Source organism: Grampus griseus (genome assembly GCF_964374135.1).
Source record: "Grampus griseus genome assembly, chromosome: 2".
NCBI classification, from domain to species: Eukaryota; Metazoa; Chordata; class Mammalia; order Artiodactyla; family Delphinidae; genus Grampus; species Grampus griseus.
The window spans coordinates 37,358,896-37,376,081 of record NC_139018.1 but is presented as its reverse complement, the minus strand read 5'-3'; the positions used below and the strand labels follow the sequence as shown (position 1 = coordinate 37,376,081).

At 46.2% G+C, this 17,186-nt stretch overlaps 2 protein-coding genes across 8 annotated transcripts in view; one reads left to right on the top strand and one right to left on the bottom strand.

Annotated features, from left to right (window-relative positions):
- The window catches only part of SYNE2 (spectrin repeat containing nuclear envelope protein 2), a gene marked incomplete at its 5' end in the record, with an annotated part of 272,663 nt that extends 266,033 nt beyond the window's left edge, over positions 1 to 6,630 (top strand). For 6 of the 7 annotated variants that reach the window (XM_082648159.1, XM_082648156.1, XM_082648157.1 and 3 more), the window contains 7 exons: positions 81 to 283; positions 1,258 to 1,458; positions 2,420 to 2,548; positions 3,706 to 3,897; positions 4,658 to 4,741; positions 5,251 to 5,300; positions 5,583 to 6,630. In XM_082648159.1, coding sequence (XP_082504285.1) covers positions 81 to 283; positions 1,258 to 1,458; positions 2,420 to 2,548; positions 3,706 to 3,897; positions 4,658 to 4,741; positions 5,251 to 5,300; positions 5,583 to 5,805 — 1,082 coding nt within the window. In that variant the 3' untranslated portion in view covers positions 5,806 to 6,630. The remainder of the gene's footprint in view (positions 1 to 80; positions 284 to 1,257; positions 1,459 to 2,419; positions 2,549 to 3,705; positions 3,898 to 4,657; positions 4,742 to 5,250; positions 5,301 to 5,582) is intronic. The other variant, XM_082648158.1, reaches the window with a different exon arrangement.
- Positions 6,631 to 15,537: 8,907 nt separating this feature from the next.
- Positions 15,538 to 17,186, bottom strand: part of ESR2 (estrogen receptor 2) — a gene marked incomplete at both ends in the record, with an annotated part of 47,070 nt that continues 45,421 nt past the window's right edge. The window contains 1 exon segment of the mRNA XM_082648443.1: positions 15,538 to 15,724. Within this exon segment, the coding sequence (XP_082504569.1) occupies positions 15,538 to 15,724 (187 nt within the window).

Below are 17,186 nucleotides of genomic sequence, written 5' to 3'. Positions count from 1 at the left end.
CACTGTGACGCTGAATTAGTTGGAAGCAGAGAAATCTGTTTGCATTATTGCTTCTTTTTATTGGCGGCTTTTTATTCCAGGTGCCTTTGATAGATGGGAGTTGATCCAAGCGCAAGAACTTCACAGTAAACTCAGAATAAAACAAAACTTGGAGCAGCTGAACTCTGATATCAGCGACATCACCACGTGGCTGGAAAAAACTGAAGCAGAGCTGGAAACATTAAAGCTGGCAAAGCCTCCCTCTGGTATGCAGGAAATGGAACTCCGAGTGAAGAGGCTGAAGGTGAGTGAGGGCGTGGAGGGGAAGAGGACTTCAGAACGCATGTGCACATCAGATCTTCTGCCTGCCGCGTCAGGCGGCTCGCACACACTGTGTGGTTAGTAGCCTCTCGCACTTCATTTCTGTAACTAGCAAGGACACAGGTGAAGATTTGTATTTTCATTCAGAGGAGCATCTCCAGACGATCCCAAAGCCCAGAGCAGTGCTGGGGAGTTGTGGCTCCCATCTGACTGCTGCGGGATCCCTGGACTCTTGTGGGACCACCCCCGTGGCCATGGACAGGCAGCCTAAAAACACCCTTCCAAACTGTACGCAGGCAAGACAGGGGGTGGCGTGCTGAGGGTGAGGAGGAGGACAGCGCACCTACCGGCCGATTCTGTGGCCTGAGCGGTTACTCTGCTACGCAGTTGGGAGCTGTCACCCACACAGCCAGGGAGCAGGGGAGGGGCAGTTTGAGCCCTGCACTTTGGGGGTGCTCTGAACATGAGCCTGGGCTCCCAAGAAGACCCAGGATAGGAGCTTTGGGGTATCCAGGCAGTCTTCACACTCGCACTATTGTTTTACTTTGTGCACCGATATATCAGGGGTTACCACTCATCCTAAGGAATAACACTTTTGCAATACTCCGGGGCGAATGCAGGATAACTATGTGTGCTTTATGTAGAAGACTTTTAATCTGACCCAGAAACGTTATTAAGCCAGACAGAGGCCAGCAGGGTCTATTCATGCCTGCGGTGTCGTTGGTCCACCGGGAGACGGGCCTCGTCTCTCAGCCCAGTCATCTGGCCAGCCAAGTCGTGACCTCATAAGGCAGCTCCCTTACCTGAGGCTTCCCAGCCAGTGACAGGCGACGTTGCTCTCGTATGCCAGGCCACGGCTTAGAGAAGTGTTTGGAAGATCCGTTCCCCACTGAAGTTCAAAATGAACCCCACATCACTGTTTAGAGTGCCTGACCCAGTCTTTTCCCTCTGCGGTAGGAGATACTAAAAGCCTTTGACACCTACAAGGCCTTAGTGGTTTCTGTCAACGTGAGCAGCAAGGAATTTCTGCAAACTGAGAGCACCGACTCCGAAGAGCTCCAAGATAGAGTCGGCCAGCTGCGGCTGCGCTGGGACGCGGCCCAGGGTGCGGTGGAGAGCTGGAGAGAGGGCTTACGGCTGTCACTCATGCAGTGCCAGGTACGGCGACTCAGCACCCAGCCGGTGCCCAAGGTCCAGTCCCGAGCACAGCCAGGCCCACGTGGGTGGGAGAAGAGATATGTTTATCATCTTCAGGCTGCTTTCGCGCAGCCAAATATGGTTTGTGTTAGGAAGCATGCGCTTTACCATTTGTTTCCAAAGCGGCCCACCTGCTGCCTCAGAGACCCGACGCTTGCCCCGTATTTCCCACTGTGTTGCCCAGACCCACCCGTACTGTAAGGGTTCCAGCAAGCGTTCCAGTAGGTTGGAAGTGTCACACCAACATTGCCCTGTGCCTGTTCTTTTGCCAGGAACACTGGATAGCAGAGTGTTAAGAGACCTGGCCCTAGAAGAAGGTGCAGTTTAACCCAGCTCTGTAGTTTTAGTAGCCGTGTGACTGTGGGGAAAACACTGCACCTTCTAGACCTCAGTTTTCTCATCTGGAAAATGGGAACAATTCCAGGGCCTACCTCACAGGGTTCTCTTTAGGACTAGATGCATATAACCTTGACCCAGCACCGCCCACACAATAAATGCCCAACAGGTGAGCCCATCCTAGGAAACAGGAGCCCACCAGCAACCACATGCAGCACTGTCTTTGGGCCATAGTCTGTCCTGCTGGGGTGTCTCCCTTGACCAGTGAATCCAGCAAATGTGTTGAATAATTTGTGTGCTCTTCCTAGTAATATCAGGTGGGGTGTTCCGAAGCCCCACCTTTCTGCCAGCACTTTTAGCGTGGCAGAATTCAGTGTGCCTCCTGGGACAGGGCCGAGTGCTCTCCTGCCCTGCTTCCCCTCATTTGGGGGCCCTGGCGTTTAGTTTAAATCTGGCCCTTGTATTCACTGGAGAAGGACCAGCAGAGCAAATGACGACGGTGGATTAGCAATGGCACGCTGCTTCCCAACACACTTGCCTTCACAGTCTACGAAAGGGACACGCTCTGACGTCTGCTGTTTTTTAGGACTTTCACCAGCTGAGTCAAAGCCTGCTGCTGTGGTTAGCGAGTGCCGAGAGCCGGAGGCAGGAGGCTCGTGTCACTGACCCAGAGGCAGACCCCCGGCCCCTCCTGGCATGTCGGGAGGAGCTCCTGGTAAGTCTAGGGGCCCTGCACTACCACTGGCCTCTTCAGGAGGTCAGTGCTTAGGTGGCCTCGCCTGGCGTTTCTGGAAACAACGCCCACGTGGTGTTCTGCCCTCGTGTTCTGGTTGGTGTCTACTGAGCACCCCTGCGCTGTTCCGAAGCGGGGTGAGTGCAGGGACGGAAAGTCGTGGCCCAGAGCAGGAAGTCGTCAAGACTCTCAGGAGGCGGTTGGCAGGATCCTGAGAAACTGAAGGCCCTTTGAAGTATTTTGCCCTTGTGAATACAGCTCATTTGGGAGGCAACACGGTGTTCAGTCACCTGGCAGTCATGATGAGCTGTATGAGTTTTCCATAGCCACGTACACAGTCTTTCTTCTGGGAGGGTAGCTGTGTTTTCATATATTTATTTCACCAGCAAGCCAAGGTGAGACCCATATATTCTCACTTGCACTCAAGGTGACATTTTTATCCATATATTTGTATGTGGTTTAGTTTTAAACATTTTAAATTTAATCAAAACACTGGTCATTGCTTAAAAAATATGTTTTTGGTCTAAAATCTTCGTAAAGCCCCCGTGTCCAGAGCAGCTCTAATAGAGCTTTCTGCAGTGATGGAAATGTTCCACAGCTGCACTGTCCAGTGTGACAGCTCCCAGCCATGGCAGCACCCAAGCACTTGACATGTGGCTGCTGTGACTAAAACTGAGCTTTTAACCACGTTCAGTAGCCACACGTTGTCCAGCGCTACCACGTTAGCCATCAAGCAAGACCGCACAGGCAGATTAACTTGAACACTTCTCAATGGTTCGCGTAAGCTGCGCTTTCTCAATTTGTCCACTTTAGACTTTCCCTCAACTTCCTGCCGTCGCGGATGAGGGCCTAGTCTTCCCACACCGCCCCCCTCACTCCTTTCCTCTAACTTCTCCGGCATCGCTATTGTCTTTAGAATGAGAAGGAATAAAATAAAATTTAAAATAGGGGTAGAGTGTAACCAACTTGCTATCTAAGTGATGCCAGGCTCGAGGACAGGCAGGCAGGTAGAAGGTGGTTCTGAGTTGGGTACCAGCCACCACTCATCCTGGCACTTCCCTGGCACGGAGAAAGCTTCTTCCGGCCACACTAGCTTCCCTTTCGGTAAGCAACTGTTTGACACACGTTTTTATTTTTAGCAACTGGAAAAGGAGCTAGTGGAGCGTCAACCTCAAGTGAACTCCTTACAAGAGATTTCCAGCAGCCTGCTTATCAAGGGGCACAGAGAAGACTACATTGAGGCTGAAGAGAAAGTCCATGTTATTGAGAAGAAACTCAAACAGTTGCTTGAGCAAGTGTCCCAAGACTTAGTGTCCTTGCAGCAAAGCCAGGTGAGTCCCCTTGTAGCTTCTAAATATAAAAATGTATGCAAATGGGAAAGCGGTGTGGCAGCCCTGCTTGGGGAGGGAGGTCACAAGCACGTGGCAGCGGTCACAGAGGAGTCGTGCCCCTTTGTGCTGTGTGGCCCTAACAAGTTACCAAAGCTCTTCAAAGCCGCTTTGTCATTTGTAAGAGGGAGGCAGCAACGGAACCCATCAGTGTGGCTGGGGGTACGGAAAACAAGCCGGGTCCCTCCGTCGTTTCTGCCTTCATGCCTTCACTGTTCTCACGTGATGGTTTCTGGTCCTCTCCCTGTCCTGGTCACTCTCCTCTGACCACTCTCTCATTTGTGTACCTTCTCTTAAAATGTGATCCAGCTCAGAACAAATGGACTCGCCAGACGTAGGGCAGGCCCTCCCCTCCATCCCAGAGTATATATCTTTCCTTCTGTGCAGCCCAGACTATGTGGCCACGTGCTTACATCACCCACCGTGAGCTCACTGTCCAGCTGTTTCTGTCCCCCTCCTCATATGTGCTCTGGGTTTTTAATGCAAGTGGCTGGCCTCACCTTGTTTCCATCCCGTCATCTGAGTAAGGCCCTGTTAGAGGGGGGAGTGAGCGCACCAGAAGAGCCCCTCCTTTTAGCAGGTTCACAGTGGGGAAGGGATGAGCGTTGCAAGGAAGAACCTGCAGGAACCATGTTTTTGTGCTCTTGAGACTATTCAGAGCCTTCTGTTTCCCCGAACTGAACTCTTGGGGTGTGGATTTCAGAACCCAGACTCACCTCTGCCCAGCTTGGATGAAGCAGACCCCGGAGAGCCTCTAGCAGCACCTGTGCCAGCTCCCCAAGCCAAGGTGAGAGCCCCCTTCTGCCAGGCGAACGACACTCGTTATTCTTGAAAGTTATTGAGATGACAGGGACTTGGGCCTCCAAGGCCCCATCCAGTATTTCATGATAGCACAGATTTCTGCTTCAACCTGCTGGTCAGTAGAACGGCTTACTCCAAAGATTTAAAAAAAAAAAAAAAACTTTTAAAGACCTAATGGAAAGGCTGTCTTGTGCTCAGTACTCTTCCCTGGTGGGATTGTGCTGGCTATGGAAGCTGGGAGCCCTCCTGGCATTGCTGAAGGGGCTTCCTGATCTCTCCGTGGCAACAGGTCAACAGGCTGGAACGTGAAACTCTCCCTAGTTTAACTGAATTATTTCTTACTTCAGAGAGTGTAATCTCAAATGTATTACTCTAGGCTCAAAAGCTTGGCAGGAAGACAACCTAAGAAAGATGTATAATTTAAGAAGGAAGAACATTTTATCATTGACAGGACTAAACTATCTTCAGTTTACTAATTGGATTATTTTTATCCAGCAGTTCAGAGCAGAGATAACTACAAAAGACAAGAACAAGACAGCCAGCAGGTAACAGCATTACAACACCAGCAATGGGTTCCCTGTCCCACACTCCTCTCCCCTCAGCAGGCTTGCCAATGCCACTCTTAAGGTCTTTGGAAAAATTGGTTTTCTTGTTTTCTTCCATTTGGAAGGGGCTGGGCTTCCCTTCCAAAGCTGAATCCCAGCCGTGGGCCCCATTTTAATCTCGGGTCCTGATGATTGTCTTTATGCAAGCAGGGGGGTCAGGTCACGGGAGTGGGGTTTGCCTCCGGAACCTCCCGATCAGCTCTCGACCTCCTCTGTTGCCAGGGTGCCCAGCCCCGCTGGCCCTGAAAGCTCGCGGCCCCAGCGCTCCTTCCTCTGGCGGGTGATCAGGGCGGCGCTGCCCCTCCAGCTGCTTCTGCTGCTGCTGCTGCTCCTGGCCTGCCTGCTGCCCTCCTCCGAAGAGGACTACAGCTGCACTCAGGCCAACAACTTTGCCAGGTCCTTTTACCCCATGCTGAGGTACACCAATGGGCCACCCCCCACCTAGAGGCCGGCCCGCCGCAGCACCACACCCACCAGCCTCTTTGCGCAGTGCCGGACTCACAGCCCCAGACCAATCCGTGGGGGACTCTGAGCATTGGTCCAGGGACCACCTGCTGCGGACACCTCCCTCTGGGCGTGACCGGAGAGAGCTCTCTCAGGACCCAGGGCAGCTTTCAAATGATCTTCCCCCAGGGCAGGGAACCTGGGCGGCCATCACCCCGGGCAGTTTGGCAAAACTTAGTTGACTGGTTTCGGGATCTCTGGAAACCGCAGTTTCCTGAAGAGCCAAGCACTTTGTGAATTCTGATTTGTCAAACCACATTATTAAAATGTAGTCAATATGGTCAGTGAACTGTAGTGTTCATCACATAATACATATTACAGAAACAAGCAAGCAGATTCCGCCTCAGAAATGGTTCAGAAACTCACACGCACCCTTGGCTGATTGATTGAAACAATCATATTTAAAATATTTAGCGTTAATTTTACTTCAATCAGCAGCAACCTTGGAGCTACAGGTTATAAAACCAAAACGTTCTGCTCAGTACTTAGGTCTGCTCTTTTATATTGCTTTAAATTTTTAAAGAAATTATATTGCATGGATGTGGTTATTTGTGCATATTTTTTAACAATGCAGAATCTGTATGAATAATGTAAACTTTGATTTTTTTTTAAAAAATCAGATTTTAGCTTGAGCTTTTTGACTAATGTACAGTAAATGCCAAACAAACTACAGACTTGATAGGGACATTTTTGTAAGTTAATTTTATAAGACTTTTCACATTTAAAGTGGTGCTTCAGGTTTTGTTTAACTGTTTGGCCACGGGCGGGTGGGGGGGTTGGTCCAGAGACTTGAAGCTGTTTGTGGTATGTACAACTCAGATGTTTCTCATTAAAAGAAAACAAAAAAGCCATACTTTTGTCTTACTAGATTATATTACAAAGCAGTTAAACATTATGTGTAATCTTCCATGGACCAAAAATTATTTTTTAAATATCTGAGGGGTTTTACAGATTTTGAGCTAAGCTTTATATTCTACTTATTTATCTTTGTACAGAATAACATGAGATCTAGAAACCCACACCTGTATAGGAGGTGATTACCCCATGCAGTGAGCCTCCAATGCTGTAGGGGGCGATGAGGGCAGCACAGTGTGGAAGGTGGACGTGAAAGGATCATTTCACCCAGATTTTTGTATTCCCAGCTCCCTCCAGGGTGAATTAACACATAGTGTTTAACAAACATTACAGACAAAGCCATCTGCTTTCCATTTCCAGCACCACTGTCTATTTCCCACCCAAACAAAGAGTGTGATTAGAAGTTACTGATCCAAATGGAACAAAATTGAGAGCCCAGAAATAAACCCACACACCTATGGTCAATTAATCTTCAACAAAGGAGGCAAGAATATGTAATGGGAAAAAGACAGTCTCCTCTTCAGCGAGTGGTGCTGGGAAAGCTAGACAGCCACATGTAAATCAATGAAGTTAGAACACACCTTCTCACCATGCACAAAAATAAACTCAAAATGGCTTAAAGACTTAAACATAAGACAGGACACCATAAAACTCCTAGAAGCGATCATAGGCAAAACAGTCTCTGACATAAATCTTACCAGTGTTTTCTTACGTCAGTCTCCCAAGGCAATAGCAGTAAAAACAAATGGGACCTAGTCAAACTTACAGGCTTTTGCACAGCAAAGGGAACCATAAACAAAACGAAAAGACAACCTACAGAATGGGAGAAAATATTTGCAAACAATGAGACTGACAAGGGCTTAATTTCCAAATATACAACAGCTCATACAGCTCAACAGCAAAAAACAAACAACCCAATCAAAAAATGGGCAGAAGACCTAAATAGACATTTCTCCAAAGAGGAAATACAGATGGCCAAGAAATACAGATGGCCAACATGAAAAGATGCTCAACGTCGCTAATTATTAGAGAAATGCAAATCAAAACGACAGTGCGCTACCACCTCACACTAGTCGGAATGGCCATCATTAAAAAGTCTACAAATAACAAATGTTGGAGAGGGTGTGGAGAAAAGCGGACCCTCCTACACTGTTGGTGGGAATGTAAGTTGGTGCAGCCACTGTGGAAAACAGTATGGAGTTCCTCAGAAAACTAAAAATAGAGTTGCCATATGACCCCGCAATCCCACTCCTGGGCATATATCCAGAGAAGACTATAATTCAAAAAGATACATGTACCCCTATGTTCATAGCAGCACTCTTCACAACAACCAAGACATGGAAACAACCTAAATGTCCACTGACAGATGAATGGATAAAGAAGATGTGGTACATATATACAATGGAATACTACTCAGCCATAAAAAAGAATGAAATATGCCATTTGCAGCAACATGGATGCAACTAGAGATTATCACAATAAATGAAGTAGTAAGTCAGAAAGAGAAAGACGAATACCATATATCGCTTATATGTGGAGTCTAAAATATGACACAGGGACTTCCCTAGTGGTCCAGTGGTTAAGACTATGTGCTCCTAATGCAGGGGGCCCGGGTTCAATCCCTGATCAGGGAACTAGCTCCCACATGCCGCAACTAAGAGCCCACATGCCGTAACTAAAGATCCCACATGCCACAACTAAAAATCCTGCATGCCTCAACTAAAGATCTTGTGTGCCACAACTAAGACCCAGCGCAGCCAAATAAATATTTTTTGAAAAATAAAATATGACACAAATGAACCTATCTATGAAACAGAAACAGAATCACAGACGTAGAGAACAGATGTGGTTGCCGTGGGGGAGGGATGGAGTGGGAGACTGGAGTTCACACGTGTAAGTTTTTATACAGAGAATGGATAAATAACAACGTCCTACTGTATAGCACAGGGAACTATATTCAATATCCTGTGATAAACCATAATGGAGGGGCTTCCCTGGTGGCGCAGTGGTTAAGAATCCGCCTGCCAATGCAGGGGACATGGGTTCAAGCCCTGGTCTGGGAAGATCCCACATGCCGCGGAGCAACTAAGCCCGTGTGCCACACCTACTGAGCCTGCACTCTAGAGCCCAAGAGCCACAACTACTGAGCCCACGTGCCACAACTACTGAAGCCCGCGTGCCTGGAGCCTGTTCTCTGCAATAAGACAAGCCACCAAAATAAGAAGCCCACGCACTGCAACGAAGAGTAGCCCCTACTCGCTGCAACTAGAGAAAGACCACGCGCAGCAATGAAGACCCAACACAGCCAAAAATAAATAAATAAAATAAATTTAAAATAAAATAAAATTAAATATAAAGCCAGGAAAAAAAACATAATGGAAAAGAATATGAAAAAAAAAAAAAAGTTGTTACTGACCCAGTTCCTCAGTTACCTGCTCTTAACCTGCATCTCTTGACACTCGGGAGACACCATGGACTCGAAGCAATCTCGGTCCCTCTCTCCTTCTCTGCAAAGTGCAAACCTTGGGGAAGCCAAGGAAGCTTGTCAGTAGATGAAGGCCAGATTTCAGCACTGGTGGCCCTTCTGTGGGTCAGACACCCCAGAACGTGTGCAATTCACCAGTAGCTTTATGTAAAGGGACCAGCTGAAGAGAACTGTCTTTACCAAATTGTTGGAAGTGATATGGACACAAAGGTACTGCTTTACCATGCAACCTCAAAGTCTCTTTTAACTCTAAAATAATCCATCTCTTTTCATGGATTACAATAACCGTAGAGGGAAATTTAAATGAAAATATTACCCAAACTTTTTCTTTAAGCCATTGAGTTGGTTAGAAGGTCCTTGCTCCAGGTTCTCCAGAGGCAAAAGGCAGAATATCTCTACCTCCTTCCCTTCTTCCAGCCCAAAGGAGGTGACTACTCTAGAGACCTTTTCTGCCTGTAAGGAGGGACTCTGGGGCAAGTCCAAGCTGCGGAGAAAGGAGAGTGTCATTTGCATTTTCAAGTCTAATGATGCACACCAACTCTCAGGATAGAGGCCTTGAGTCTTGAGTCTACTCCAGGCTTCTACCCCAGGGAAGCCTTCCTTCACCCACAGCTCAGTGTGTTCCCCAGCTCTTGTTATGAAATAATCTGTGTTTTACACCTACAAGAGATTTTACATCTTCCATTCCCCACGTGCGAGAGAAATTTTCAAATGACCCTTGACATTAAGTTAGCGTCAGTATGAAGGAATTACTTTTCTCTCCATCCCTCGTGGGGTATAATACTAATTGACTCATATGAAGTAATTACAGAAAAGTACTCCCCGAACTGATGCATTGCATATCAGAATTTTCATATTTGTGAGCTGCATTTTACTTGAGCATACAATGCCTTTGGTCATAAATCACAGGTGTGAGATTAGCTGACTAAAGATTAAATTGCTGCTGTTTAAGTCTTCAGCAGTTTAAGTCAGAGATTCTTAACTCTTGAAATTGTATGTAAGCATTTTGTTTATGTACCTTTGTCCAGGAAGAGTGTCTGTGCTTTTCATCAAATTCTTAAAGGGCTCTGAAACCTAAAACAGAATAAAATTCAGAATAGAATGGGAACACTGACTACTTAGCCTAATTACTGAAAGTTCTTATACTCCCAACAAATACATTTTTAAAACCAAAATTATGAAAAAACACTTTATTTAGCTTATGTCACATTAAACTTTTCTGCAACAGTTCCATAGACATTAAAGGCACACAGCAAAGAAAAAGTAGTACCTGGAGGAATGGAAAGCAGGTTTCAAAATCTGCTTTCACACAACAGCAGACATTCATTTGTCAAAAGGCCCAAATTTAAAAGCCTGCTTAATGGTACAGAGCATTCATCTGAAAAAAATGACAAGTTATAGCCAGCCAGTGGGCTCTGAGGTACACAGGACCACTGAATAACAACGTTACAGGACCTACAGTCATGGCACTTAGACACCCAGCACAGAAAGAGAAACACAGCAGCACAGATTGTAGAGTTACAGGAACTGGTCTGGGTTAGCATATCGTCAGAGCTTTGTCCTTCCCTTAAAGGAAGCCCACCATCACATAACACTGACTGGCCCCACAAGTGAATAGGACCCTCGGCATTCAAAAAAAAAAAGAAAAGAAAAAGGATCCTTGACCCCAACGCAACAAAAAGGGTTATAAGAATAACACTGCAGAGAATGCACATCTTTGAGCTACCACTTTGAGCCAAAGTTCCAGCAACTTGGAGAGCTGTAAAGAATAAATGCATGTGTTTTGCACTGCAGTAGACTAGACTCCACGGGGAAGCATCAGTGCCTAAAAGGTGTGAGAATTTTACACGGGTAAGTTTCCAGCGAATCTACTTCACAGCAACACATCTGGGGAAAATGATGACAGGAGGAGGTGATGGCAGTGCCACCCACGAGCTTATGAGCCCAGGATGGGAGGGTAGGAATGATATAATTCATCTTATTTTTTCCCACCTGTCATGGCTGCTATTCTATAAAGGTTCACGCAGACCCCATCTAAGCTGAGAAGGCAGAGGGTACAGTAGAAGGCAACCATAACGTAACCGTCTCTCCTCTATGCACCGAGACTCAGCTCAAGCAGCAGACTCCTACGGAAGCAAGTCTGTAGCAGGAGCAGTGCTGGCCAGGCAGGCAGAAGACCTGAATTCTGTCCCAGTTTTGCCGTTAAGTAGTTTTATGACCTTCAGCAGGTCCATTTACCCCTCCAGGCTTTAATTTACACGTGTACAAAAGATGGGACTGAACTCTCTTCTACTGGGTGTTCTGGAAATGGAGCCATTTAAACCAGAGTAGCCGCGCATGTCAGACTGCATTTGACGAATGGATTCTGCAGTCTAAGAGTATTCTTCCTTTAGTTTTTTTAAACCGCATGATTACTTTCAGCTCTGTCACTTACTCCCTTGTGTGACCTTGAGCAAGTTTGCTTAGGCTCTAGGTTCCAGACCCGTAAAACTGGGATAACAGCAGTTAGTATGAGGATTAAATATGAATGTATTGAGGCACTGGGCACTGTGCCTGGCACACAGTCAATGTTCTGCAAATACTATTCTTGGGTACTAAACAACGTATTTTTATCATTTCCTTCATATAACCTTTATTATGTCTTTTTAAGATTTTTTAGCAGTTTAAAGAAATGTGTCAAATCTTAAATAAAAATGTTTCATTTCAAAATAGACTAGAAACTGAAGGTTCACCTTGGAATTTGAAAAGGTATCAATATATGCAAGTTTCTTAGCAGATTTAAGTAACAACCAAACTCGGTTTTCACATGATAGAACATTCTAGAATTGCTTCAACATAGCCTATAGATATGAATATATAACGTAGCTCTGCCAAGAATTGGGAACTGATATTTTTTTAATGAAACTGAAAATAATTGGTCTTCCAGCTGAGTTAGCAGAGGAAGTAATCCAGATAAAGACTGTCTCACTGAAGAGCTTTTGTTGATTTTGCATTGTTTTGTTTTTAATAGTTAAGACCCTCCAGAAATGATCTTGAGCTGACAACTTAATCTGCTGCTCCCACCACAATTTTTGAAGATAAATCTCTTCAAAAATTATTTTAGGGTTGAATCCTTTGTAGTTAGTCCTGGTGGACCCTGAGCATGTGACAGGCCTGAGGCCACAAGGAGAGGATGTGGTGGGGACGGAGAGAGATACAGTTGGAACGTGGACAACTCACTGTGCGGCTCTCCTGGGGTGGCCCATGTGGGTCCTTTTCAGCAGCTGCCAGCTCTCCCAGGAACCTGCGTGAACACTGCGCTAGTGGTTTCTGTATTAAGAATATTCCATGTTAATTATCATTAAAATTTGTCTATATGATTCCCATATTAGACACTCATGTTTTTGGAATTTAGCTCAAATCTCACTCATCCCCCACAACTAAGTTTGTCGTATTAAATGATCACTTACAAACCAAAATGTAGGAAAGGAATCTCACCATACGAGTCTAAGGCAAAGCTGAGCATTCCTTTTCCATGATACATAAAATGTAGTTGGGTGGGTTATTTTTTTCCCAATACTCAATTTAATTCTTGTTTACAGTTGTCAGGTCCTATCCTCTCTAATTAATTCCTTTTAAAAACTGAATTTGAAAACACTGTGCTTAGCTATGGGAGAAATTTAAGTTGCCCATGGACCATTTGGGTCCAAAAGAAGACGTTTAAAAGAAAGCACTGTGTTTTGTTGTTTTTTTTTTAAGAAAGCACTATTAAAGAGAAATGGCTAATCTTTAAAATGGACACGGAGGGTTTACTCAAAACCCAGAAAAACAGCAGCCTGACTTTGCACTTTGTCATCCTTAGAGGACACGTTTGGAGCAGCTGGGAACAGAGATCACACACTTCATCTGAAAGGGGGAAAGGGCCCTAGAATACTCAAAACAAAGAACACCTTTAAACTATAGACCTTATTATCTCAGCTGCCTATTTGGCCCAGACCCCAGTCTAAGAGACAGCCTTGCACCAGGGCGGCCTCTCAGGTTGGACTGACTGACCGGTTTCCTCAGCACACCTAGGTGAGACCACAGCCAAGAAGAAATGACCAAAAGTGTTACATGCTCCTCATGGGCTAAATCCAAATGCAGTGAAACAAGCAGCCCCAAGAAGCATGCAGGAGTGTCTGTGGAAAATGGGCAGTGGGCACTGGAGGAGTTTTCATAAGAGCGTGCACCGTGCGGGTGACACACAGGGTGCAGCACAGACAGGTGCTAGGACACCTGAGACAAATCGGTTGCCTACCTTGGCGTCAAAATCCAACCTGCAAAACTTCACTACATAGTAATGGGGTTGCGGCTTAGACCTCATTCTGTTTTGTTTTTGTTTTTTTATTTTTGCTTTTTCAACCTGGTAGTCTCTTTTATAAATACAATTAAGAGAATTTCATTGGCAAATAACTGTTCACGGCTGCCTTCCTTTGCCTCCCGCTTCCCACTGTCTAGCCTCCACCCCCTTGTTTGTCATGGGGGCTCCTAAACTGGCTGGAAAGAAAGAAAATTGACCTGCTGAAAAATACTGGTTCCCTCGTTCCTACAAAATCAAATATATTTGCTGTACTCAATCTTGCTGAGGCTGCAACAAGTCACTAAGAATAATTTCAAATCACCTCAGAATACAGACAATGGTGTGTTCTCTAGGTACATGGCCAAGAGTTTCTGATACAGCTTTGCTCAACTTTTTTAGTAAAACTGCATTGATATCAAAATTAAGAATTATTCAAGATCACACTGGCAGAAACCAACCTTGTGTTATTGAATGTAATCTTCCTAATGACTTTGGTTTACTGTGGCTAGCACATTTCTGTATTTACTATTTTCAAAAAGAAAGTGTGTTTAATCTCCTATCACAAGGTAATTTTTAAAAACATTGCAAAAATCACACATGATTATTTAACTACTCTCTTCCAAAGTATAGATGTAACTCGTTTTAGGCATTCACTATGTTCCTGAAAATTTGTATGAAAATTTCAGTTTTTAAAAAGTGAGTTAAAATTGTAATTTCAGAGATGATTTGTCACCATGTCCTATTTATGTTCCACTTGGAATAAGAACTAATATTTTACTAACTTTTTATTTCACCCAACCCACCATATAAATGTTCTGATAAGAAAATATTCTACAAGAGCCCTAGGGTATAAAAGAATTTTCTTGCTATAAATACTTACCCTAAATATTTCTCTTTTTTAAAGAGTTCACAATCTTGTTCAAGTGGTACGCTCACCCCGTCTATACGGTTTGGCCCTGAACATGACACGCTGACATGTGTGTAGCTGTTCATCCTTCCGTGCAACAGCATGCCTCACACAGCCTGAAGTGTCCCTGTCTCCCCTGGGTGGCTGAGGTGGCAGTTGTGGCTGCCCCAGGGGAGCACTGTGGCTGTGACCCACACCCACAGGAGAAACCCCATTCCTGCAAACACTGGTCCTTTCTCTAGCACACACACTGGGCCCCTTGGGACAAGAGAGTTTTAACAAAGGGCAATCAGGGGTAGGGGTATTTAAATTTCCACACTCCTCCATGAAGGTGATCTCACACTCACACACACACACACACACACACACACACACACACACACACACACACACACACACAAGTAATTTGTAGGCTTTCTGAATGCAAACCAAGAGGGGGTGAACCTGCATGAAGGCGACAGCAAGGTCTTGGGGGATGAACGTGGCTTGCATCTCAGCTTGACCACTGGTTCCCTAGGTCACATTCCCTCTGGCCTTGGATAGAGTCACAGCAATACGTGACACCTGTCCTCACAGGCCTGTGAGATAGGTGTGTGGAACCAGTTAGTTGACTGCCGTCATGGTTTTCAATCCTACAATCAAGTGGTCCAGAGGCAGCATACAAAGGACTAATTCTGTGGGCGGGTTAAGTGGCACAATAAGGCTTAGTCCCCTTCCTGTGCATGTGCCACGTTCTCTCCCCTTTCTACTTGACAACGCTTCCAAGTCAGATTTCCACCAGCCATTCCAAAAGCTGTAAGATGTTTTCCAAAGGGTGGGAGGGAGATGGGAAGTGAGAGGGACCACAATGAGATCCCATGAGGCCAAGCAAGACATAAACGCTGCACTCAAACGTGCCGCCTGGTGACAAGGAGCACTGGCTTTCTCACCCTGACTCCCGGGAAGTAGGGAGGTCGGGGAAGGATGGTATTGAGGGGCCATATGAGGGATCACACAGCAGAAAGCCGATGAAGCCCGCCCCCTCCTGATGGGGCTCACGATTTGTGCTGGAGTTCACGCTTCGGCCTCTGACCTCCTCTGCAGCCTGACCACACCTCAGGGCTTGGCATCACTGAGCCTGGGGGTTCTGGGAGCCCTCTTTGCTCTCACTTTCCTCCACCAGGCTGCACTCGGACCCTGTGACCGAGGACTTGCTGCCGCGAAGTGTGTGGGCATTCAGCATCTCCAGCAGCAGGTCGTAGACGGGGACCACATTTTTGCACTTCATGTTGAGCAGGTGTTCCATGCCCTTGTTACTAGGGGGACAAAAAGGTGCTGAGATTCCTTCCTGAAGCAGCCAAGGGAAGTCTGACATCTTCCCCGACAGAGCCGGTCCTCCACCCCAACCCCTGCGCTTCTTCCAGCCCTTTGCTAGCTATGGTTCTTGCATCTGTCTCCTCCAATGACTTACACGTAAGGACAAGTACAATGTCCTGTGGGCCTTGGTGTCCCACCACCCACCCACAATGGCCTGATAGCACCGGCACATAGTGCAATGGGGTCTCGCTGTTCACCATAGTTATGTCTACACAGTCTTCGCAAACACTGAACCATTGCTACTGGGAGAAATACAGGGTTAGGTTCTGAGAGGTCCTGGTCCCAACATTTTCACCAGCCATTAATACATAACCTTGTTTCTTCTGAGTTATTGTTATAAAGACACTTTATTTAATACATACAGTCCATTCACTAACATTTAACTCACGGCCTACAGCACTAAAATTCATGCCTGAACAAAGTGTATCCAACACGTATATTTTTTCTGTAGGGACATCACAGGTTTCTTGCACTTAGGAACACTAGAGAGCACTTCAGCACTATGCTTGGGGTCATTTTTAGACAGTGAAATCCCCAACAAAGTACAAGAATGGCAAAATGAGGCACTAAATAGACCACGTAATGGACCCTTGTTTACAGTATGAGAGCAGAAACGAGAAGGCAGAGCAGCACTTCGTGTGACCCCTGCTGGTAACGTAAGTATGGGTAACAAACTTTTTGCCATGCTGCACGTGTCCTCGAATGACCTCAAAAGTGCCATGAGTATTGATTTGGGGGTTACAAATAAATTTTAGCAAGCAGGCAAATTCACAAATAGGAAATCTGTGATTAATGAGGATGGACTGTTTCTGCTCTGCAAATGGTCATGTACTGAGTAATCATTAAAGAGGAAACAGAGGCGAAGGTCATTTCCATTTCCTCCCCCTCGGTAAAATTCTTGAGGTGTGTGTTGTCCTTTCTCACCACCCCTAGACTTCCCTCTTCGTCGAGGGAGCACCTACCTTCCATCCTCATGTCCCCTCTTCCAGCCCCATGGCAGGGCTACCCTCCTCCTGGGTGACAGCAAGCACTGAGCCGCATGGTACCAGCATGAAACCATCAGCACACACCATCCCCCTCCACGAGCGCACACAATTTCCATATCCTGAATACACTCTACCCACGCCCTGCCGTCCCAAACCTACTGGGCTCACTAGTTCTCTTAGGTCTCACTCTTAACAACCTGATGCTATCGTAAGAAAAGAACAGCTCTTAGGGAAGCCTTTGTGTACCTCCCCAAATCACCAGCCTCAGCAGCTGATCTAGAGGAGCTGGGTTTAACCTCTTCAGGAAAAGACCTCAGGACCCCAGCCCTGGGTAGTGCAGAAAGAGGTGGCAGTTCACTCTAGAACAGGAACTAACTGTCCCTCTCAGAGCTCCATAAACAAGCTAAAAGCCCCA